This window comes from Planococcus citri, chromosome 3 (assembly GCF_950023065.1).
Source record: "Planococcus citri chromosome 3, ihPlaCitr1.1, whole genome shotgun sequence".
Taxonomy (NCBI): domain Eukaryota; kingdom Metazoa; phylum Arthropoda; class Insecta; order Hemiptera; family Pseudococcidae; genus Planococcus; species Planococcus citri.
Window position 1 is genome coordinate 30,212,603 of NC_088679.1, and position 24,130 is coordinate 30,236,732.

Below are 24,130 nucleotides of genomic sequence, written 5' to 3' on the forward strand. Positions count from 1 at the left end.
CTCAGGAATTTTATCCAACACCGTCTTGCTCGTATGAGCCAACCTACGATGCCAGATGTCACCTACACCTTTCAATTTATTTTTCTGTTTTTTGTTTTTCAGATTTACATCACTGTCACTAATCGTACCGGTATTTCCTATACCTACACTTGAAACGTTCGAAACTACAACTCCAGAATCATTACCTATCGTCGTCGAAGTATTACCTACATTTGTCGAGTCACTATTATCGTTTGTAATCAACGCAGATGAATAATTGGAACAAGAGTACAACATAGGAGGTATATTAATCATAAACTGAATCGTATATAATCCATTATCGTTAAGAACTAATCTAGATACAATATTTCCCGCAGAATCTTCCAAACGAGGATCTTCATCGAAGAAGAAACGATAACCATTCGCTACGATTTTCGACACGGACAGAAGACTAAAAGAAAGACTAGGTACGTAGAATACCTCATTCAACCAATAGACGTTTCCGTCATCGGCGAGAACTCTCAATTTACCTACTCCCTCTTTCATCAGAGAAACCTCACAATGAGCGGATTGCAAACTCTCGTTTACTTTCCTCTCATCGATCAGGACTCCGGGATGTTTGAGAAAATGCGAAGTCGCACCACTGTCGACGACAAACGTGATGAAATCGACGCCGTCGTCGTCGTTTGTCTCGACATACGCATTTTCTTCACCGAGGTTTAAGGCAGTCGAATCTCCCAAAAAATAATTCGACCCTATATTCACGTTACGCGACGTACCGAAATTAGAAATCGCAACACTGTCACCGAAATTACTACGACCGAACCTATCTTTCATGAATTCATCTACGATATTACACCTACGACCTTCATCTAACGAAAAATTTTCTTTTTTTTTCCAGATGTCGACGGAAAAAGACCTAACGCGATTGAAGGACGAGGACCTGACGAACCGGACGAACCTGCAGTACCAGACGTACCCGACGTACCATTCGACGAACCGTTACCACCGTTATTACGCGACGATTCACCGTTTTGAGGGCAATTCCGGCCGATATGCCCTGTCTGATTGCAACGATAGCAAACGATACTTCCCCGAGGGTTGGTATCGTTTCTATAATTCCCTCCGGCGGATCGACAAGACTTGGCCATGTGACCACGTTTGTGACACTTATAACAGGTACGATCTTTGGCTTGAACGAAGCCATTACTACCACTACGATCACCGTTACCGTTCGACGAATTACCGGACGAGTTCGAACTACGATTACGCGATTTATTACGACTACGATTACGATTATTATTATTATTACCGGATTGATCGGACGCGGCCATCGCTGAACCGGTACTTGTCGAACTCTTCGAAGTCGAGGAGTTCTTCGAGGCATCTTCCAAACTCAAAAGCAAAGACGAAATCACTTTTGGATTCGGATCTCCAGCTGTGACGTGAACGAGTCCTCGAGCAGTCATACGCACTGACTCGTACTTCGGCGAATTGCCTAACGCGTTGATCAGATACGTATAGATTTCCGATGGAGTCATTTTCACGTCCAAACTCTCCATATCGTTAACGAGCGTATTAAATGCCTCTAGGAACTCCTTCGGACCTTTGTACATATCGATGACAATCTTCGAAATACGAGTTCGACAATCGATTATCGCTGCTTGGTTTTCCGCTTGGTACAAGGAGTTGAGCTCCGTCCAAAAGACGTACGGATCCTCTGTCTCCTTGACCAATCGGAAAACGTTCTCAGCTACGTGCCTAATTAATATTTCTAAAGCTTTCGCTTTTTTACGCGGCGATAACGAATTTACTTCAAGAATCGCGGTCTGAAGTCCTTTGGCTGCCAAAATAACCTTTATTTTTCTCTTCCAGGAAACGAAGCCCGTACCGCGAAAGACCATTGACTCCATTACGCGATTATCACCGGCACCGAACATATTTTCACTCGACGAACTACTCGAATCGGATTCTACAACTGCGTCGTCGGACTCGTCGTCGCTACTTTCACTACCTTCGGACTCGTCGTCGGATGGACCAGGAGGTGGAGGAGGTGGAGGACCGGATGACGGATTAGACGGAGGAGGAACGGGATCAACTGGGATCGACGGATCGTTGGAGATATCACCGGAACCCGCGGAACTCGTACCAGCTTCGGTATCACCTGCTGACTCAGATACGTTTACGTTTACTTTACTCTTACTTTTCGACTTCGGAATACTTTGTTCTGGCTTTTCCTTTTCAGAAAAACCACGAAATTCAGCGCTCGATTTACGCTTAACAGAACTACTATCGTCGTCGTCTACGTTGACCGATTTTCCTGACCGCAAGTATGACAGGACTGTCGACATTTATCGTCGAACACTACACGTACCAATACGCTGAAGCTACACAAGCCAGAAAATTTCCACACAGGACGTCGAATTGCGAGAACAGAGCTTTCACGAACTACGCTCTACGCTACCATGTACGATATATCAACAAACGTCGAAATATCTGACTCAATATTGAAATGCATCAACCAATTCGACTGACTAAAAAACATAACGACTTTAATAAAATAAATGAAAATATTTATTTTAACAGGTCGTTGACCTAAATCAACAGACCAAACGATTATACAAAAAGAGCAAACGCTCGATGACTTTCTTATACGATGAACAAATCAATATTAACGCGAACGAACTTATTAACTAACGAAAACAACGAAAAAACAACGATAATTTAACAGCCAACAGTTTACGCGATTTTACGAAAAGAACAAAATTTCATTAAAAACATAACCAGCGATATTTAGAATTCGCGAAACGATTTTTATTTTTATTTAAAAATAAAAACTAAAAATTACCGAGCATAAACGTTACGGTTACGTTACCAATTTTGCCAACAAAAACAGAAAATTTTCATCACTGGTCTGGAAAAATTGAAAAAAATTGTAGAAACCAAAAAGAACCATTTCATGAATTGGTTGTTATTGGTTATGGTTTGGTTACATTTGAAAATTGAAATGGTTCTTGTGGTTGTGGTTTTCTCCAAAGAACACAACTATTTGGTGGTTTTGGTTTTTTCAGTCCAATTTTTTTTCCAACATACATATTGGTTTTTTGTTATGGTTGTTTTTGAAATGTACAGAAAGAAGTCGAAATGGTTGTGGTAGTGGTTAAAACCAATTGAAAAACAATGGTTGTGGTGGTTTTATTTGGTTTTGGTTTTGGTGGTTTCAAGCCCTGTGGCGGGGCGGGCGGGCTCGAGTAGATGAACAAAAAACGTATGATAAGTTGCCTATCTTGTAAAATGAAGGCGCTACGTGCTCCGCAAAACTAGAAATTTACCAATTTTGAAAAATTCATCAAAAATAAGAAAACGTTTGAATCATTAAAGCGATGTCTCTAACCCATAGTACTCGAGTGGACGAACAAAAAAAGTTATTATGACCAATTGCCTATCTTCAAAATTGAAGGGGCAAGCACAATTTCAAAATTTAAATTTAGGGCACTCGAAATTTGGAAATTTTGAATCAGGTTTGCCCCTTCAATTTTGAAGATAGGCAATTGGTCATAATAACTTTTTTTGTTCGTCCACTCGAGTACTATGGGTTAGGTTAGGGGCATCGCTTGAATGATTCAAACGTTTTCTTATTTTTGATGAATTATTCTTCAAAATGGGTGAATTTTAGTTCAAAAATGGGGTAATATCTTCAATACACAGATGGTAAGAAAATGTTTGAATCGTTCAAAGGATGTCCCCTTACCCATAGTACTCGAGTGGATGAACAAAAAAAGTTATTATGACCAATTGCCTATCTTCAAAATTGAAGGGGCAAACCTGATTCAAAATTTCCAAATTTCGAGTGCCCTAAATTTAAATTTTGAAATTGTGCTTGCCCCTTCAATTTTGAAGATAGGCAATTGGTTATAATAACTTTTTTTGTTCGTCCACTCGAATACTATGGGTTAGAGGCATCACTTAAATGATTCAAACGTTTTCTTATTTTTGATGAATTTTTCAAAATTGGTAAATTTCCAGTTTTGCGGAGCACGTAGCTCCTTCATTTTACAAGATAGGCAACTTATCATAATAACGTTTTTTGTTCGTCTACTCGAGTTGGATCTATTGTGAAATTACTGTCCACGCTTTATTTAACACCCTGTATACCTACTGATTTTTGCAGGATTAAAATAATTATTAATTTTCTATCTTTTTAATTTATTCAATCAATACTCCAAGTAGATGAATTTTTCAGCATATTTCACTATTTAGACTTTAGAGGTGGCCGTGGCCGAACGAAATTTTGTTGTCATCGTTGCACTTTAATATTTTTTAATGCGGATTATTCTCATTTCAGACAGCTGGTTATAATTTTAACTATTTCAAGGATGTCATTATTAAAAATGAAATTTTGATTAAAAATTTCCAAGTTTCGAGCGATTTTTATGCCTTGAAAGTAGGCAACTTCTCTGACACCTTCAAACAAATTCGTGTTCTCCATGGTATAAAATTGTTCTTTAACTTTGGTTACTGCAAATCATTAACAATATTTGTCTATACAACAATCATAGAGGCTATCAGAATGAAGAAAAAATAGCTAACAAATTACATAATTCACATTCAACGAAGTAATACAAATATTCATGGGAAGGCATAAATGTAAACAGTGATAGTCATTCAATAATAAAATAGATAGGTACTTGATATTACACAAAAGGAACCACAAATTGATAGAAGTTAACGAACTATTGCTACAATAACAATAATACAATTTTGATGAAAAACACAATTCACACAATTCATCAATGTTCATAAAAGTAATGCATATTATTTTTTATCAAGTCGATTGTGGCACACCAGTAAGACAATCAAAATAAGAAATTTTCGGCAGAACTTTCTCAGTCACAGATTTATGAAGCCAATGTTTAATCAGAAGTTCAAGGTAATCAGAAAGAATACTATCGATGAAATTCTTTTCTTCTTCGTCTTGATTTTGTTCAGACGTAACGACACGTACTTGTCCTAAATTAACTTGAACGGACGTTTTAACCAAATTAAGCCCTATATTTTCGGGCTCCAATACAGGCTTCATTTCGCATCGAATTTCAAAATAACCTACACTAAACGAATACGTCAACGAAGGACTATTATGTTGCGTGGAATTATAACTCCATTTCATTTTACCATGTAACAAGTCGGTAATGAATCGAAATGATAATTCATTTCTGCAGGGTAAATTTTGAAAGTTTTGAAAAGAGACGTCCCAAATTTGGAAATCGATCTGGCTGAAATGCGTAAGATTCTCGATTATGGCCGGACCGACGGCTAGATCTACGGTATTCCACGAATCGTTATTTATATCGGGTATTACGTATATTTCGCTGATTGTTTGGTCTTCGGTGTCTTGAACTTTCGAGCAACGAGTTGTCACGTTCATGATAAGTTGCACTTGTAGATTGAGCTGAGCTGCGAAGAATTTCTCTAAAGAATGTTTTATTTCTGCGATAACTTCGGGTAACTTGGTGTAAATTAGTTCGTGGTATTCTGGGTCTATGTGTAGGCCGAACTGTTGAAAGAAAAATGATTATAGTACTATAAGGTGTACCTAATACCTAATGTATGTTAGATTTAGGGTATCGAATGTTCATTTTACCTCGGATATTTCATTAGATATTTTGGCGAACGTGACTTGATTCGAGGCGGTGTTATTTTCATCCATTCCCATTTGGCCTATCAAAGTGCCATTTCTCAAAATACCCCAGACTGCTCCTCTAGATGAAAGTATTTCTGGTTCTGTAGGTGTTATAGTTGCATTGAATGATACACTGATATCAGGCAAGATGACATGGATCTAGAGTAGAGTTTCATATGTGCGTGGAAAATCAGTGAAATAAGAAAGATAGGTACCTAGACTTACGAACCCATTGAATTGGTAATTATATGTACTTACGGTAGTATTTCCAGTTGCATTACACTGTATAAGTGTTGAAAACTTAGGACTGTCGTGATCATCCGCGTACGAGCTATTTATCATGAAATTATCGAATAAAATTTTGCCTACTTCACCAAGATCAATTTCAATGATCTTCTTTTCAAACAGGTAATCATAGGTGGTGAAATGCACGGCTCGAAAAGAACTATAATTTAATGAATATTTCAGTATAGTGTTTACTATATTTTCTTCTATCTTGATGTTCGCGTTGATCTCCGAGAGTATTATATCTTCGATAGTCATTCCTTCTGTTTTATCGTATACTCTTGCGGGAAGAGGTGTAGGTTTTGATTTAGTCGCAGGTTGAGATGCTGGTGATGTGGTCAGAGATATTGGAGTGGTTGTTGTGAGACGTGGTGTTTGATTAGATGGAGTGTTTTGAGCGGACTGGTTTAGTTGTGGAGATTCTTGTGCAGCTGGAAAATAAATAGGAGCCGATCATTAAGGTGTCTTGAAAATATCCAACTGGCACTAGCTGTTTCCATCAATTTTATCCCCCCCTCCTCCTCCCACGATTCACTAATGATACCTACATTCGAGTACTAAATATTAGTAATGGCTTCAAACTTTGACTAAAAAAATTTCTAATGGGTGCGAGGTAAAATACAAAATATACATACCGATGATTTTGAAAAACAACGCATAAATAAAAAGAAAATTACACTTCATTTTTATTCAAGAAATTAAGTATGGTACTTCTGTACGTACTAGGTATTCAATTATGAACAATAACCGTTTAAATTATAAAAGATTCGATTGAGTTATTATAATCACAACCAATACATCTTTTGGAATACTTTGCGTCAAAACGTTCCGATAAAAAAAATGATTTTAAAATTTGTCTCGATGCGAATACCGGTGAATAGACGTGCTTAACTGATTGCTCTTGGGCTTTTTCATACCTTTACCTATTCTATTGCTTATAAGATGCGGACGGTGAAGAAATGCATCATGCAAAGTAATACAAAAAGATTTCACCTACACATGTAAAAGCATTGCGTGAAAAATTTCTACATTTTTATTCACCTCGATGCAGTTTGAGTAATGAATTATGATTTACAAAATATCTTACAGGTAGATCGTAGCGTAATCTCGTGCTACTTCATCTGTCTTTGATTTCAAAATACAACTGACGCGTTTCAGTTCCTAATAAAATCGAGATGAAGAAGTTTTCTAACCAATTCAAGATTTCTTTCAAATCCATGGTCAGTTTTCGGTGCTCGACGCTCATCAATTCAAAATTTCAAAAAAGATTCATTTTATAGGAAAAAAAAATTACAAAGTGAAGAACCAATAACGCTCAATTTCGAGCTCATTTACATGCTTATAGTGGCCTCGAATTGAAGATAAAACGTAATTTAAAAATACCTACTTTCGTAGACGAATTTTTGCCTGAAACCTCCAAATTCAGGGATTTCCAGCCAATCATTGATTGGCTTTTGGCTATCAGCTTTTAGCTTGATTTTCATTGGCTTAAATAAAGCTGGCTATTGGCTGGCAAAATTTCATCGGCTGACGATTGGCTGGCTTTTGGCTTAGTTACAAAAACAAAAATGCATGTGACCCCTCAAAATACTCATTATGATGCGTAGATGATTGTTAAAAGGGACAATTTCATTTCTTTGGTATCAGTGAGTTTAAGACGTGAGTTGTAAGTGAAAAAAAAATAAAATATGAAAAATTTTTTTTAAAAAAATTGAAAAATTTGAAAATTATTTCAAGTTCATTGGCTTTTGGCTATTAGCTATTGGCTGGAAAATTTTCATTAAGCTAGCTTTTGGCTATTGGCTTAAATACCATTGGCTTGCATCGGCTATTGGCTATTGGCTTTCAGCTATTGGCTGGCTGGAAATCCCTGCCTCCAATCAAAAATCAGGCATTTTCAAGAGAACAGATGAATTCGTTGAGATTTTGACTGCGAGAATCAATTCGTCGTACCGGAAAACTTCCTTTCAAACTCCCTTTTGCCGAAATTTCGACTCGATCAGCTAACCAAAAGTTTTATTCTGAAAAAAAAATTGAAAAAAAAATTGTTACTTACTTAAGTACTCAGCTTTTAATTAAAAAAAAAAAAAAAAAAAGGTCGCTGAGTCCGAATCTAATATTAGTATATTAGTGTTTGCTGCTTGTAAATTTAAGCTCAGCTAAAGATGTTCTAATCTATTAGCCCAGTCAAATTACGATTTGACCCGGACATAATTGGGATCAAAGGTTTTTTTTGCGAATATTGTCTAGGATGGTGTAGTGAACAACATACTAAAAGCCCCCGCCCCTACCCCTTGAGCTAATCCCCCCACAGTGGATCAAAGCCCCCCAAATCCGTTTTTTGTCAAAAAATTACTTTTGAGGAAAATGAGCACTGATTATTTAATCTCTCCTCAAATACCTATCAAATGAGCTATCAACCAACTCCCTAGCCCCAAGGGGGGCGCTACGACCCCTCACAGTGATGTGATTTCAATTTCATGACTTTGGGTCTTGAAACCTGTTCTAATCGATCAAATAAAGTCAAACTTGGAGAATGAGATTACTTTGGGACCTAAAGTCGACCCCTAGGGTGGGGGAGGGTCAAATTCGAAAATTACGGTAAGGTCATTTTTTGGAGGGCCATAATATGGTACCAAATGAATGAAAATGGTCCAAAATCATATGATTGGTCAGTACTCCCATTGTGATCAACATATCCAAATTTCAGCTTCCTAGGTCATTCCCACTCCATTTAAGGCGGAATTAAGGTGGAAAACCCCTCATTTTACCCCTATTTTCGGTTTTCTCCTCCTTGAAAGAAGTGGGGATGACCTAGGAAGCTGAAATTTGGATATGTTGATCACAATGGCAGTACTGACCAATGATATGATTTTGGACCATTTTCATTCATTTGGTACCATATTATGGCCCTCCAAAAAAAATGACCTTACCGTAATTTTCGAATTTGACCCTCCCCCACCCTAGGGGTCGACTTTAGGTCCCAAAATAATCTCATTCCCCAAGTTTGACTTTCTTTGATCGATTAGAACCGGTTTCAAGTCCCAAAGTCATGAAATGTAAACTTATTGAAATCACATCACTTTGAGGGGTCGTAGCGCCCCCCTTGGGGCTAGGGAGTTGGTTGATAGCTCATTTGATAGGTATTTGAGGAGAGATTAAATAATCAGTGCTCATTTTCCTCAAAAGTAATTTTTTGACAAAAAACGGATTTTGGGGGGATTTGATCCACTGTGGGGGGATTAGCTCAAGGGGTAGGGGCGGGGGCTTTTAGTATGTTGTTCACTACACCATCCTAGACAATATTCGCAAAAAAAAACCTTTGATCTCAATTATGTCCGGGTTCACCCATTTTTTCCCGCTACCTATTTGACTGGGCTATATATAGGTAACTAGGTACTTATTTCATAAATTATCCATTTTTCATTTTTTTAAAAAATAATGAGCATGTATAATTACAACATTTTTACGCTCAGTTTCTGGGAGTTAGTTTGATCAAATTAATTTTTTTAATTAATTTGTTCAATAATACCTAATTTGTATGTAATTATTATTATTTACCTATAATCAAAAAAAAAAAATTGTTTCCTGGTAGGGCTGATTTTAACGCAGATATATCTGTAAATTACCTATATACATTATTATTTTCTATACAAGTACCTATAAATAAACTACGCTGTAAAATATTCCATTTATTTGATAACCCCATTAGTTTTGAAGGAGTCCAATTTGTTCAACTGAACAATGAATAATGCGCATATCTGCAACATGCAAAAGAGATGACTTTGATAATATTTCATTTTTAATTATACCACCGGGATAACTTCGTACATATGTATTAATTAACGAACTAATAAGATAATACAATATAGGTACCTATCAGCAATGATCAATAAGTCTGAGCAGACTTATTATCAGAAAAATACACGAAAAATAATTAGATATTTGATTGTTTAAAACATTGAACTAATCAAAACTCATTTTCGATTTCTTTTAGGCGAGATAAACATGTAAGAGTAGACGAAATAAATAAATATGTACAATAATTGTACATATAAATACTGATTTACCAAAGTAGGTACCTTCACAACTTCGAACTACTGTGTGTAATTTTGTTCTTTGACTACGTTGATTATATAAAATATAACGCAATGAAATTTTTGACTACAGTGCTTCTAAGTTTATTTTGTTTTAATTTTGGTAAGTAGTGTACTTAAACTTATTATAAACATTCATATTTTTCATTCTCCTGTAAAATTGAGAAAGAAATGCTAATGTGTTTAAGAACGAGTAATTTTTCATTCTTTTTTTCGAAAATAATCGCCGAAGAAAAAGATTTTGGATTTGAACTGTTGGAAATAATAATTTTTGAAAGATGATTTTGAGTTTATTATTTATGTACTTCGGCATTGAGTTTCATTTTGGCCATTTTTATGGCTATTTTTCCAAGAACTGGATTTAAAAACTTACTAGAAGCTCCAAAACGACTGGTATAAGGTCAAAAATAGGATGTAAAGCAAATTTTAACCTCTTACCTCAGTTTGATCAAACTTAAAGTTTTTTTTTCAAGGAAAGTGAACTCAATTTTAATTTTTTTTTAATTCGTCGAAAATCAAAAAATGAAATACAATGTTTAAAATTTCATTTTGTGATGGTGTACTTTTTGATATTCTTCTAATACTTTTTTGTGAAGTCCAAAAATTCTTCTGCGAGTGAGCATCAGCATACCTACCATCCTTGAAAGGAATATCAAAAAATGTGCATGAATTTTTTTTCTGGTTTTAGGCACCATTCAGTATTTGGGCCTAAACTTAAGTATCAAGTACTTACTTACCTAAGCCATACAACCTTGTGAATTCAAATTCCGATTCAACGCTATAAAATTTAACTATAGCCTCCAAAGTGCGGTTTACCTTGCACTTTGGACGGAATTGAATAAAAATTGAATTCGGTAAACCTAACTTCATTTTATTTTTTCTTAGATGGAAGCGGTGGTCAAATTAATCTCAATCAGCCATTATTAGAGGTAGGTAAAATTAATTATTGAACCTTGAACTTTTAAATTAATTTTACTCTTTTTCTTTCTCATGCTTCCCTTTCTTCTCTAAGATTGTTCTCTTTCATCTAGCAGTTCTTTTTTCTTCTTGTTTTTTTTCTTTTACTCTCTTTTCACTCTCGAAAAAATTTTAAAAACGCATTTTTCTCTTCCACCCAATTTCTTTTCAACTATGATAGACAGGCCTATTAATTCATAATTTCAATGATCGAAAAAACGTGCTTCGACAGCATTCTTTGTCCATGGGAGAGCTCTCTCTCTCTGCAGCTAACAGTTTTTAATCCATCATGCATCGATGTAAAAATGCATGATCATGCAAAATTTCAGGCGTATAAATTTAAATTGATACGCCTATTTTTTCACTCAAATGAGTGAAAAAATCAAAATTTTACCGAATTGATCAGAAAACCATGAATTTTGTATACATTCTATTTTTAACTCTCCCCCCCCCCTCTCAACCATCTCTCAACCGATTGGAAACAGCTTTGAATTATTCTGAGTAATTCTGGAGTCTCCAGCCAATTTTCAACTCTTTTTGACAATTTAAACCGAAAACGAGTCTTCTTTACAGTTTTGATAAAGAATAAGATTTTTTGTGATTTTCGCAACAAAAAAAATGTTCATAAAATGAATGGTAGAAAAAAAATAATTTTGCGAAAAAAAAACCAATACTTCCTGAAAATGTTAGCCAAAATAGAGGATTTTCAGCAATTTTGACAAAAATATATTTTTTAGCAATTTTGGTAAGTAAGAAAACTAGCTTTTTAGGTAATTTTGACAAAAAGTTGATCACTCTTACAGTTTTGACCAAAAAAGTAGGATTTTTTGCAATTTTAGCAAAACCTTGATAATTTTGATAAAAAATAGTTTTTTTTACGTCGAAAAAAGCGAGACTGCGATATCTAGAAATTTCGACAATAAAAAAAAGGAGTTTTTCTGCAATTTTGGCAAAAAAGTACCTAACACTCTTTATGTGATTTAAAATTGTTTCTTTTGCAATTTTTATTTTCTTTAAAAAAAAAAAACATATTATTTTGCGGCAAAAAAGCAAGTTTTTGTAAATTTTGACAAAACAGTTTTTTTACGGTGTTTTTGGCAAAAAAAACAAGGCTTTTTGGCAATAGCGATAAAAAAATATGATTTTTTCACAGATTTGACAAAAAAGTAGATTTTTTTACAATTTTGTCAAAAAAATCAAAACTTTTTTGGTAATTTAATTTTGATCAAAAACTGATCTTTTTTAGAAAATTTGACCAAAAAAAGCAATTATTTTGCGGTAAGCAAGACGGTTTTTAGCTATTTTAGCAAATATAAACCTCTGACCATTTTGATAAAAAATAACTCAGTCATTTTGATAATTTTGACAACAAACAGATTTCTCTTGAAAATTTTGAAAAAAAAGTAAGTTTTTCGAAAATGAGCAGAGATTTTATCATTGTATGATGCATATTCACGTATTTGACAGAACAACGAATCGGCTCAAGGTTCATCTGTATATGCCACCGCCACACCTGCTTCTGCGTCAGACTCTCTGGAGACCATTTCCATTCAAGATTTATTATTATCCGGTGTAGATGGAAATGAGAAAATCAAGAAAAGAATCATCAGCGAAATAAAGGATTTTCCTAAGAATTTCAGAGATTACCGAAAGCCAATAGTTTTCACAACAGCGGATTACTCTTTTCCTAAGAAGTTGGTCAAATATGATATGGATAAAGGATACATTGTCTTTCGTGATGTAAGCGTATCTCAATGGTACGATTATAGCGAAAATGCAAACACCGTATTTTCATATTCTATGACTTGTGATCCGCCATCGACGGCTAAAGTAATAAAATTTTCAAAATTGGTTTAATCACCTATACCTACAATCATACCAAAACGACAATTTTTTTTAACATGTTTTCAGATACGCGTGGCATTACCAACGAATTTGAAATTCGTATCCAATTTTTCAATAACACACCCACTAGTTGAAACAACAAAGCAAGGAGTAATTACGATTGTAATAAGAAATGGTACCATACTGAAGCAAATTAAGGCTATGAATTACACTGCTAGTAATGTAGAAGATGCATTTTTCCTTTCGTACACAAATTCAAATGTTCGTATTATTCTATATACAGCCTTTCTGTACTCCAAATTTTGAAATGATAAACTCCTACATTACTCACTTGTGTCAATTTCAGGTTGATGTACAATTCGAAGGACCTCAAACACTGGTCTACAATAAAGTGGAATCTTTCTTGGATGAAATAACGTCCTCATTACGAGATCTTTTCGCTCAACAATTGAACGAGCAAATGGAAGAACGCGGATTAGACTTAGTTTCAGACTGTTCAAAAGTTCGATCGACAGAACCACAAGTTAAAAAAGTCAATTTACCCTACTTTAATAATTTTTTGAACAATTTATACGTAATACCTGAAATGAAAGTCGATACATGGCAGGGAATAACCATAAGCGCAGGACCTATCGTAATCGATGGATTTTCTTTCAACAGCACTGAATTTACCGTTTCACAAACATATGTGCCCAATTGTTGTCGTCCAAAACAATTGATTTCACGTCTTAAAACTGGATCACTGAAGGGTAAATTTGATTGGAATTATAATCTAGGCGTGAGTAACGATAATGAGAACAATTCTACGTCTGTTTTCTTTTTCGCCATCGATAACATTCTATTTGAAAATGTTTTCTCGACGTATAACCGTCATTATGGAGGTTTCACACAAAGCATGGAAGTATATCTGGGTAAAACAAAACTGAGACCATCGAAATCTATTTCCGATATCACCGAAGTAAAATTTGCGGAATTCGTTCTATCCGAATATTTAAAATCCGCGATTTCCGATTCTTTGAAATCGTCTCTGTCAGCTGAAAAGACTGACGATTCGCAAAGGTCTTTTTTCAACAGTTTTTTCGATACCTAACTGATTAGATCGAAGCAGATTTGCGTGAACTTAATGCCGATTATTCAACAGACGTGATGTGACATTAATAACATCGAATAGGTACTTATTTTTTAAAGTTCTTAACGAATATTGTACACTTAATTTTAAGTATCAAGAATACAAATACACGAGTAGACTGATCATTTTTTTTCTTTTATTGTTTTCTCATAAAGTACTTGGATAAAACTTGATAATACTCAACTCGACGACTTTTTTGGATTTCTATATAAAAATGCGATGAAATGTAGACAATGAAGTTTCGAATTCGATTGGTTCTTTGAATGAATTTTTTTCAAGAATTTCGCACTAAAAAAACACGTTCAGTTGATAAATTTATAATTCATTGACTTCTCTTCTGGTAAATTTCGTGCAACTATGCCTGTTGTGTGAATTCTTATTTCAGCTCTGTTTACCATATTAGGTAAACTTACGGATGGCAATGAGAGAAGTTATGAAGCCATTTTTGAAAAATTCTATATTAATAGTCTCCGCAGTACTGGGACTGATCTCATTGACCGATTTGCTTCGATTCGGGTACTTATACAAGTACTGTCAAAGTTAAGTCGTCATGCTTGAATTTAAAATGAAATATTTTCTGTTTTTACTTTACATTTCAGTTTCTTGGGCAGCAGACGCCGAAGGTAAGTAATTACATAAATAGTAAATACAATACGTACAAAATATCACTAATTTGTTCCAACAAATGAAAATTTTTTTAAAACAATTTTTTAAAGGTAGTTCTTCAAAAAATTACGTAAAATAAAATTTAAAAAAATAAAAAATATTCTGTAGCACTGTCTTATTTTTTGAAAGTTGAAAACGTCATACTAGATCGATTAAGAATAAACGAAATAATAATAATAGGCATGCATATTATTACCTTTTAGAAAAAACACCTTTTATGCAGATAAAATTTTCAAAATTGGGTAAATTTGTGATACTTATAGACCTAATTTAATATTATCGAGCATCGGACAAAAAAATTTAGGTACTAGTTACATTTCAATTGTAATTTTTCAAATTAGGTATTTAATAGAAGAAAATAAGTACCAATTTTTTAGAATTTTAACAAAATGTCATTATTTTATGAGAAAAATTTACTTCGACTGCTTACCTTTTTTTTAATGTAGCTGGGGTAACAGCCCTATTTTTTTTACCAGAGCTGCTAGATGATTGGGAAAATCCGTACGTCATTTCTCATTCAAATACTTCCCCAAAAATAAATACTTGATAAATTATTTATAAGCATCACACTTTTAAACAGTCTTCAGTGAGCTAAAATTCTTAAAATAAGGGGGAGGTAAAAAAAAATTAAGACAACAAATCTTAATATGAGGTTTTCTCATTCTTTTTACCCGAAAAAACTAGGCTAGAATGTTTCCCTATTTTTGTACCACCCTTTAAAATTTTAACCAAACAGTACTGCTGAAAAAATCTAGCTAATTTTATAGACCGGAGTATGTAGAATTCAGTGATGTACTCACGAACTCATTTTGACGGAAATTAACGCGTCCAATCCTTAAAATCGAAACACACTTTTGAAAATTTTTTATGTAAAAGGAAATCAACTAAAATTCGTTTATATTTTTCAAAGCCACCTGAGCCATAAACATTGAATGGGAAATGAATTTTTTCAAGGGCATTGTATTCCAAAGAAAGCACAAAACATATTAATATGGGTTTCAAATCAATTTATGCCTTTAGGGGCTTATTTTTCACAACATTTTTGAGGCGTACTTAAAAATTTTTGTTTTTTTTTTTCTAATCAGGTATACTTAATAATTTAAGCATTGCTCAATTACGACGTTTCAATTCTTCAAGACTTAAATAGGTAGATAATATACCTAACCTTTTTGAACTTTTAAGATTAAAAATAATTGAAACAATTGAAACCTATAATGCACGAGTTAATAAAAAAAATTCAGGTGTCATCGATACCTATTTTAGTTTTTTTTTCAGGCACAATAAAAGGTTTAAAACTTTGTTCCTCTTGAACTAAAATTATGAATTTTTAAAATAAATGAAATTTTGGCGATTTTCAGGAAACGAGTCTCCAGACGAGTTTTCATCATCTACTGCAGAATCTGAAACAACCCAGCCTTCGACCACGACATCGACAACTTCGTCCCCTCCTGATTATTTGAGCAGTTATTCGGACCTTCAAGAGATTTCCGCGTCGGACATCGATTCAAATGAAAAAATCCAGAAAAAAATTATAAACGCTTTTTCGGAGTTCTCATCTGGTTGCAATAACTATAAACCAATAGATCTTTCTTTAGATGAATTCACGTTTAAGAAAAAACAAGTAACTGTGGACTTGGAGAAAGATAAAGTAAACGCTTCGTTTTCCAATTTTACTTTCGTAGAAGAATCAGATTCAGATGTTGGAAGTATACCTTATTCTATTTTGGTGAGATGTGATTCGTCAGAAAACTCGAAGGTAGGTGAACATCTATCTAATACACAATATGCTTAATCAATGAAAATGGAGTAGAATTACCTAAAGTATTCAAAAAGAACGATCAAATTAAAAATTGGGATTTTTTTAAAAACAAAAATTTTAGAATTTCGGCGTTAGACGGATTAAATTTTTAAAAATGGATCAGTATATGTAGTGTTCTCTTCTCGCAAGAATTATATTTGAGATCTTCGTTTTACAGGTGGAAGTGACATTACCAAAGAACATTAAAATTTTCGCAAACGTACAAGTTAATTCTTCGAATGGAAACGCGGGATCGATAACTAAAGGATCGATTTTCATCTTGCTAAAGAACGTTTCCGTAGTTAAAGAATTCACCATTCAAACAAACAATTACAAACAGGAATATGATATCAAACGTGCCATCTCTTATTTGAAAACAGAAGTGAGTATATAAATAAATAGGTATCTAGTTTAGAATCGAAATAGTGTATAAGATATTCAAAACATCAAATCAATTTTCGTACGATAGATTTTTAGTGAAAATTCTCAACAGAAGGAAATTTCCTCTTTCCCAGCATAATTTTTCTAAACCTACAATTATGTACCGATTTTGATCATACCTACCTTATCTTTCGCAGGTACTCCTTGCAATAGACATCAAATACCAAAAGCCGATTTACGACAAATTCCATTCATTTCTAAACGAAACCGAATCCCCTCTACAAGAATACTTCGTAGACAAGCTGACATCAAAATTGGCTGAAAATGGAGTTTCAGTTAGTGAAAGCTGTTCTAAATTCGTCAACGTGAAAAAAAAATCCGAAAAATTTACCTCACCATCTTCAACCGATGATTTGAGCAACATCTACGTTATTTCGAAAGAAACTAAAGAAACGTGGAAAGGAGTCAATCTCACATTAGGACCTATTATCATTCAAGGTTTATCTGAATTCAACAGCATTGAGATGATTATCTCAGGAACTGAATTGTCTACATCGTTGAAAAGCGCAGACCATGATCTTTCTACACAGAGTGTAAAAAATAACGTATCTGAAACAAAAGAAGCAACAGTTCGAATTAGAACAAATGGTTTGAGAGGCAGATTGAATTGGAAATTTGATCTTAAACCAATAAGATCATTTTCTTTCTTCATAGATTCCATTTTGTTTGAAATTCGGAAAAGTAAAAGTTTTCGTGATAAACGTGAAGCGGCAACCACAGTGCCTAAATATTTTTACCCGTACAACGAATCTGCTACAGATGCGAACAAATTGGATATAAATCTGGTTTTGGGGAATATAAACATCAATTCGTCGTCGTCCAATTCGAATATAGGAGAAATTGAGAGGGAATTCGTGAATTTCGTTCTTACCGAGTATTTAAAAACAATTTTGAACGATACGTTGATCAAATCATTTAATGACAAGCTTCAAAATAATCCTTCCGTTGTAAATTGTTGATATAGATAAGAAAGGAAACGTAAACCACAATTTTTTAATCAGGTTCAGGTATGTACTTATAAATTAAGTACCTATAATAATGTTGATAAAATAAAGGCACATTTATTGTATTGATGAATAAAATACTCGTATACCTACCTAATGTATGAGTTTTATTTTATTACGTTGGTCCTTGTAAATCACCTTTGAAAGTAAGTAGGTATATCTACATACAAAAAAAAATGATGAATAATAATTTCTAACTTTTTCATACAGAAATATTTTTTCTAAGGGATTGAAAAACTATCATCCTCTAACAAAGGGAAACCACCTAACTATAAAATAACCGAAATTTCGGCTGGTGATGTACATATTTTTGCATCGTAATATTTTTGCAAAATATTAAAATCCATAATTCTGAACATTTTCGGGAAAAGAATCATTTAAATGAGGATTCAGGCACCATTTTTCACAATCAGAAATTTAATTTACTTACGAAGAAAACGTTAGCACTTACCTACTTCTATTATATGTATCAGAAAAAATGCCCCGCGAGTTGATTAGCTGTTTACGATAGATTCGCAGAATTGACAGATTTTAGATCATGACTCATACGCTCTTTTGACCTTAGTCTACGTTGATAAAAGTAACCTACCTATTGGTATTCGTATTAGTTTATAAACTTTAGTAACAAAAATCATAAATATCTAAAATGCGATAATTTTTCTTTGTTATGGCTGATTAGAAACAATTCCAGAGCAACATCGTAAAACGTCATTTGAATTGGAAATGCATTAGCGGTTTCAATAGCATTTAGTTTAGCATAACCACAACGCAGACTTATTTTTTTATCCACTTTGTAAGTATCATTCTTTAATTAGTGCAGCACTGCAGCGTAGTGTGAAAATGAATAGTGTCAAATTTTCATTTTTGGTTTTATTTTGCGGTGTGATAGGTAAGTTTTTTCAATTCACAAATAACTTAATTAGGTACCTACGAATATATCATGTACATATTTGGTTTTTGATATCCAATAGCGTATTCTTTTTTGGGTGAGGCTGGAATCACACACATTTTTAAAAATTCAAAATTTCATGGAAAAAATGAGTCTTAAGTTGAATAAAATTATTTCATGTATGGTAAAAAAAAAGGGATACTTTTTCTTTAATCCAAAAAGGAACTTTTTTATTTGTGAATATGTTTGGTACCATTGTAAGTCAGAAAAGAAATTGAAATCCGCTGTAAAAAATTCTAAAACACCGAAATGGGTTCTTTGATTAAAATTCAGAAGATAGACGTCAGAAATGCGAATAAAATTTTAAATTGGATAAGGAATATTCCTAAAAAAATGACCGTTCGAAAATATTTTCTACTCGTAACTATTTATAATGAAAATCAAAATTAAATTTTTTCAAACCTAACTTTAAAACCGTTTTTTTTTTTGTGAGGTTCAATCATCAGTTCATCACACATTATTGATTTATGGATCGTTGCCTAAATTATACAGGGTGTTCGGGGAGTGGTGGTAAAAACTTCAGATTTGGAAATTGCATTGGTGTATCCATTGAGAGTTTATAAAGATTATTTGCTCGAATTTTCATAGAAAAAATCTAATAGATGTAAGTATTTTTGGGCTTCAAAATTTAGAAACTATTTTTCGGAATTTTTTTGCGGACGAAATTAGTCAAAATTTGCTGTGAAAAATGCTTGCTCTAATTTTTATATTTTCGAGTTAGGTATTACTATTCATTAATTTTCGAGTTATAAATTTTTTCTATGATTTTTTGTTTCATATTTTGTTTTCATGGAAAATATATTTAAAGGGTACCAACGTTTATTCAATTCTTTCGGACGATTGTTCACATTGATATACGTAGCGAGGGGGGGGGGTAAAAAAATTGAGAGAACTAAACTTAATATAGGGTTTTCATTTTTTTTACCCAGGTAGAAAAAACAAAAAACTAGGCTAGAATGTTTCCTTATTTTTTTACCCCCTTTAAAATATATTTTACCAAACAGCTCTGGTGAAAAAAAATCTAGCTCATCTACAGGGTGTCCAGGGAGTGGTGGTACAAACTTCAGATTTGGATACAACTGGGTATATACAATATGAGAAAAAAAGTAAGATAGATAAGTTGCCTATTTTGAAAATTTTGAAGGGGCAAAATACGTTTGCAAAATCCAAGCACCAAAATCCAATTTTGGCCATGGGGGTCGGTAGTACTTTGAAAAACGAACAAAATTACCTGTTATGATTTTTTGTCTAGCTTTCAAATTGAAGGGGCTACAACGATTTTCAATTTCAAAAATCGCGATGAAAGAAAGAAATGTGGAAAATGTGAAAATGAATGCTACCTACTTCAAAAAATTAACAAATTTTGTCAAGATCATTTTTTTTCCTACTCTGAAATTTAAGACGTTTTTGAAGCTCAAACATTGTAAATATTAATGAAATTTTTAGCAAAATCGAAAATTGTTGAGCTTCATAAACTTTTTAAATTTCAGAGTAAGAAAAAAAAGCATCTTGACAAGATTTGTTCATTTTTTGACGTAGTATTTCATTTCCACATTTACTTTTTTTCATCGCGATTTTTTGAAATTGAAAATCATTTGTAGCCCATTCAATTTGAAAGCTAGGCAAAAAGTTATAACAGGTAATTTTGTTCGTTTTTCAAAGTACTACCGACCCCCATGGTCAAAATTGGATTTTGGCTCTTGGATTTTGAAAATGTATTTTGCCCCTTCAACATTTTCAAAATAGGCAACTTGTCTATCTTACTTTTTTTCTCATACATAGCCGGTGTGCTATAGACGAGCCTAAATAGAAATAGTTAGGCAAATCTTGGTGCATAAATTCAATGAGCCCATTTCAAGGTTAAAATCTATGGTGGGAAACTCGAGTGATTATGACAATAGGTATAACCTACCTATTATTCAGTATGTTTTTTCCTCTCGAATGTTATACGTGCGCTCGTATTTTTTCTGTAATTTTTATCTTGTAATTTGCCTGTCATTTCATGGCAGTATTCGAGTTTTTTGTTTAAATATTTGAACTGATTAAAATGATATAATTTCTCCGGCAACGCGAGTGTTATTTGTGTTGTTATGATTTTATTTCACTATTAATTGGACAATAATTCTAATGGAGTAAGTTTCCTTTATCGAGTTGCCGGCAAGGCTGAGGGAAATCCTCTAGCCAATATGTTGGTCAGCATTTAGGTTCTTATTTCAAAGTATCGGGCTAAGATATAATCTATGAAAAGATTCAGTCCAAACTACTATTGATATGGTCAAGGTAATGATTAGGTTAATGGTAAAGTAGTTAGAATTTCTCATAATGATCTAGGTATGGATTCGTAACAGTGATTCTATTTGAATAATCTAGGTATAGATTTAGTAGATTTCCAACTATTTCGACTTGTTTACAATGTCTAGAAATGTATGTAATTTCAAATTACTTTTCGAGTTAATTTAATACTGGGATACGTTCCAACAACGATTGTTTTTGATGTAGGTTCTACCTACTATGTATATAGTTTCCCTTTTGTCTTTGGTAAAAATTGATTGAAAAGAATCTTCGTGAGTTTTACAAAATTAGAGCATTTTTGTATTATGTGGTTAGGTAGGTTTTGTCTTATCCTAATCCAAAACCCATCCCAATTAATCCTAATCGTGAATCTCCAAATACCTATCTTCTCATTATTTTATCCCTAGTTCTAAAATCTCTTAATTTCCTAAATCCTACACCACACCGGTTGCATCCAAATCGTACTCATCTATAGAATCAGAAACCTATTTTGTTGAATTTTTTCGTTTCAATTTTCATTTAATCCAGTTCATATTAAAGGTGCGGACGTGATTCCTGTGGAAGAGGAGACTGAAACAGAAATAACAATCTCAAAATCACTCGATCTTGAACATGAACCTCTTACAACGACAATTCCCACTCCTCGAGATGACCTGGACGATATTTCCATTCAAGATATCTTATCATCAGACATAGACGCCAGTGATAAAATCGACAAAAAGATAATTAACACTATCACCGAGTTTTCATCAAATTGTAACGTTTACAAACAAATGGAACTTTCGTTGAAGAATTTCACATTTCCGAAAAAATCAATAAACATCGATCTGGGAATAGGACATGCTTCATTTTACAATTTCGCCATCACAGAAGAATCTAATACAATTAGCAACAAATTAAAAAAATATTCTACTTTGATAGGATGCGATTGGTCAAGAAAAGCCAAGGTAGATAGGTATACTTATTTAATAATTTTAATTACCTACACGTCTAGGGCATATTTCAAAGATGATGAATATCTAATTCATGAGTGAGCTATAGCTGGTACGGATTTTAATATAAGTTATTTTCAGGTTGAAGTGACTTCGCCCGCGAACATCAAAATTTCTGCAAATATAAAAATCATCGAAATAACAGAACCTTCGGATGGATTAGTATTGCAATCGACGAATGAAGGATCAATTACTATACTTTTAAAGAACAATTCCATTTCAAAACAATTCTTCGTCCCAGAAAATGATACCAAACTTGAAGAAAACATTCAACGAACATTTTCCTATTTTAAAACAGAAGTGAGTACAGAGACAATTAAGTATAGCACTAAACTGAAAAAGAATCACGAAGTTTGCATAACTTGAATCCATTTGTGGCAATGCAAAGATCCTTTTTTAAGATGAATAATAATATAGAGAAATTTTAAATGTATAGGTAATTAATTACCTACTAATCTTTATTTCATAATATTTCAGGTATACCTTGATGTAGGCACAAAATTCCAAAAGTTGATCTATAGCAATTTAGAAGTACTCCTCAGCGAAGTGGAATCATCCGTAGAGCAATTTTTTGTCGATCAATTGAACGAACAACTGTCTAAAAATGGCATCGCTGTCGGTGAAAGCTGCTCAAAATTCATCGATACGCAAAAAAAATCGAAAAAAATCAATTTGCCTTTCTTAAACAACGATTTCAATAACTTATATGTAATACAAAATGTATCTCTCGATACATGGAAAGGAATTAGTTTAAGTGCAGGGCCCATTGTAATCAAGGGTATTTCCCATTTCAACAGTACCGAATTGAGTGTTTCAGGAACTGAGTTATCTAGTCCAGAATATGATGGTCAATATCTTAGCACTCCAAGGTACGATGATCCCGAGAGAAAGGATATTACAGTTCGGATTAAAACGAATGGTTTAAAAGGCAAACTGGACTGGAGTTATAATTCAAAACAAAGGTCGTTTCCTTTTTCCATCGATTTCATTTTGTTTGAAATCAAGAAAAGCAAAGTTTACAGTTACACAAGGGTCTATAATCGTTACGGTAACGATAAGTATAGTCGAAGCGATGAGAATAAAATGAATGTAGATTTATACATGGGAAATATTCAAATCAAATCATCTAAATCTAGTGTTTGTGAAAATGAGAAGGAATTTGTCAACTTTGTTCTTTCTGAATATTTGAAGACAATTGTAAAAGATTCGTTGAAGAATTCGCTAGATAAAAAACTCCAGAATAATCCTTCTGTTGTAAATTGTTGACGTGTTATTCTTACACCATTAGTTTTTCTCTCTCTTTTTTTTTGGAGGGGAGAACTCAGAAATACGTTTTATTTCGGAAAGTAAAATAGATGTAAACAATCAATATTTCATCAAATAAATCCACAAAGTTGATATTTAAAATATACCTACTCTATTTTTGACCCCTCTTCCTTCCTTCAAATCGTCTGGAAACGGTTTCGAACTATTTTGAGTAGTTTTGGAGGCTCCGGCAGATTTTTGAAATTTGAAATTTCCACAAAATTTTACGTCATGAGCCTCCAAATCCTATTTTACAAATTCTGATAGTGCCCAAAAATTGTTCAAATTCACTTCAGTAGGTATGTAATTATGCATAAACGCCATTGGTACACATTTTTACAAATAAAACACTATTTTTCCAAAATCGGGTTCGGCCTGTTCAGAGCTTTCAATTTTTTCTCGCTGACTTACCCGACATAAATCTAAAATTCATGAGAATTTTTTCCACGTTTTCCAAAGTCGGGCATGATGTCAAGAATTCATTGAGATTTTTCAAAAAATATGGCATGGCATACCAATGACACAAAATTATTGAATTTTTTCTCTAAATTTTCAAAAAAAGACGATCGATTTAATCAATTATAGGCTTGCAAATAAAAAATCGAAGGAATTTTTCAACTTTATTCGAAGGTCGAAATCCGTAGGTCTCTTTAAAAAAATTATCCAATTTTATTTAAGACACGTACATATGTACTTGTATGTATTATGTAT

At 33.4% G+C, this 24,130-nt stretch overlaps 4 protein-coding genes across 7 annotated transcripts; 3 read left to right on the top strand and 1 right to left on the bottom strand.

Moving 5' to 3' along the window:
• Nucleotides 1-4,282: 4,282 nt before the first annotated feature.
• On the bottom strand, nucleotides 4,283-8,160 carry LOC135840455 (uncharacterized). Of its 2 annotated transcripts, none has more exons than XM_065357008.1 (4): nucleotides 6,580-8,160; nucleotides 5,918-6,375; nucleotides 5,621-5,818; nucleotides 4,283-5,533 (listed from the first exon to the last, which is right to left on the bottom strand). In XM_065357008.1, exons 1-4 carry the CDS (start codon nucleotides 6,626-6,628, stop codon nucleotides 4,805-4,807), a joined length of 1,434 nt encoding a protein of 477 aa, XP_065213080.1. In that variant the 5' UTR covers nucleotides 6,629-8,160; the 3' UTR covers nucleotides 4,283-4,804. The 2 variants fall into 2 exon arrangements, with proteins under 2 accessions (XP_065213080.1, XP_065213081.1); XM_065357009.1 differs by having other exon boundaries at nucleotides 7,757-8,158.
• A 1,788-nt stretch (nucleotides 8,161-9,948) lies between these two features.
• Nucleotides 9,949-14,097, top strand: LOC135839459 (uncharacterized). The gene is made up of 5 exons (XM_065355482.1): nucleotides 9,949-10,144; nucleotides 10,927-10,970; nucleotides 12,466-12,828; nucleotides 12,910-13,104; nucleotides 13,190-14,097. Exons 1-5 carry the CDS (start codon nucleotides 10,096-10,098, stop codon nucleotides 13,931-13,933), a joined length of 1,395 nt encoding a protein of 464 aa, XP_065211554.1. The 5' UTR covers nucleotides 9,949-10,095; the 3' UTR covers nucleotides 13,934-14,097.
• Nucleotides 14,098-14,436: 339 nt separating this feature from the next.
• LOC135839458 (uncharacterized) lies at nucleotides 14,437-17,978 on the top strand. Its single transcript, XM_065355481.1, has 4 exons — nucleotides 14,437-14,595; nucleotides 15,997-16,394; nucleotides 16,615-16,818; nucleotides 17,015-17,978. Exons 1-4 carry the CDS (start codon nucleotides 14,523-14,525, stop codon nucleotides 17,834-17,836), a joined length of 1,497 nt encoding a protein of 498 aa, XP_065211553.1. The 5' UTR covers nucleotides 14,437-14,522; the 3' UTR covers nucleotides 17,837-17,978.
• Nucleotides 17,979-18,604: 626 nt separating this feature from the next.
• On the top strand, nucleotides 18,605-23,523 carry LOC135839959 (uncharacterized). 3 transcript variants are annotated; one of them, XM_065356248.1, is made up of 4 exons: nucleotides 18,605-18,770; nucleotides 21,663-22,069; nucleotides 22,196-22,414; nucleotides 22,592-23,523. In XM_065356248.1, exons 1-4 carry the CDS (start codon nucleotides 18,722-18,724, stop codon nucleotides 23,378-23,380), a joined length of 1,464 nt encoding a protein of 487 aa, XP_065212320.1. In that variant the 5' UTR covers nucleotides 18,605-18,721; the 3' UTR covers nucleotides 23,381-23,523. The 3 variants fall into 3 exon arrangements, with proteins under 3 accessions (XP_065212320.1, XP_065212322.1, XP_065212321.1); XM_065356250.1 differs by lacking the exon at nucleotides 18,605-18,770 and adding an exon at nucleotides 20,775-20,962; XM_065356249.1 differs by lacking the exon at nucleotides 18,605-18,770 and adding an exon at nucleotides 20,969-21,110.
• The last annotated feature ends 607 nt before the right edge of the window (nucleotides 23,524-24,130 follow it).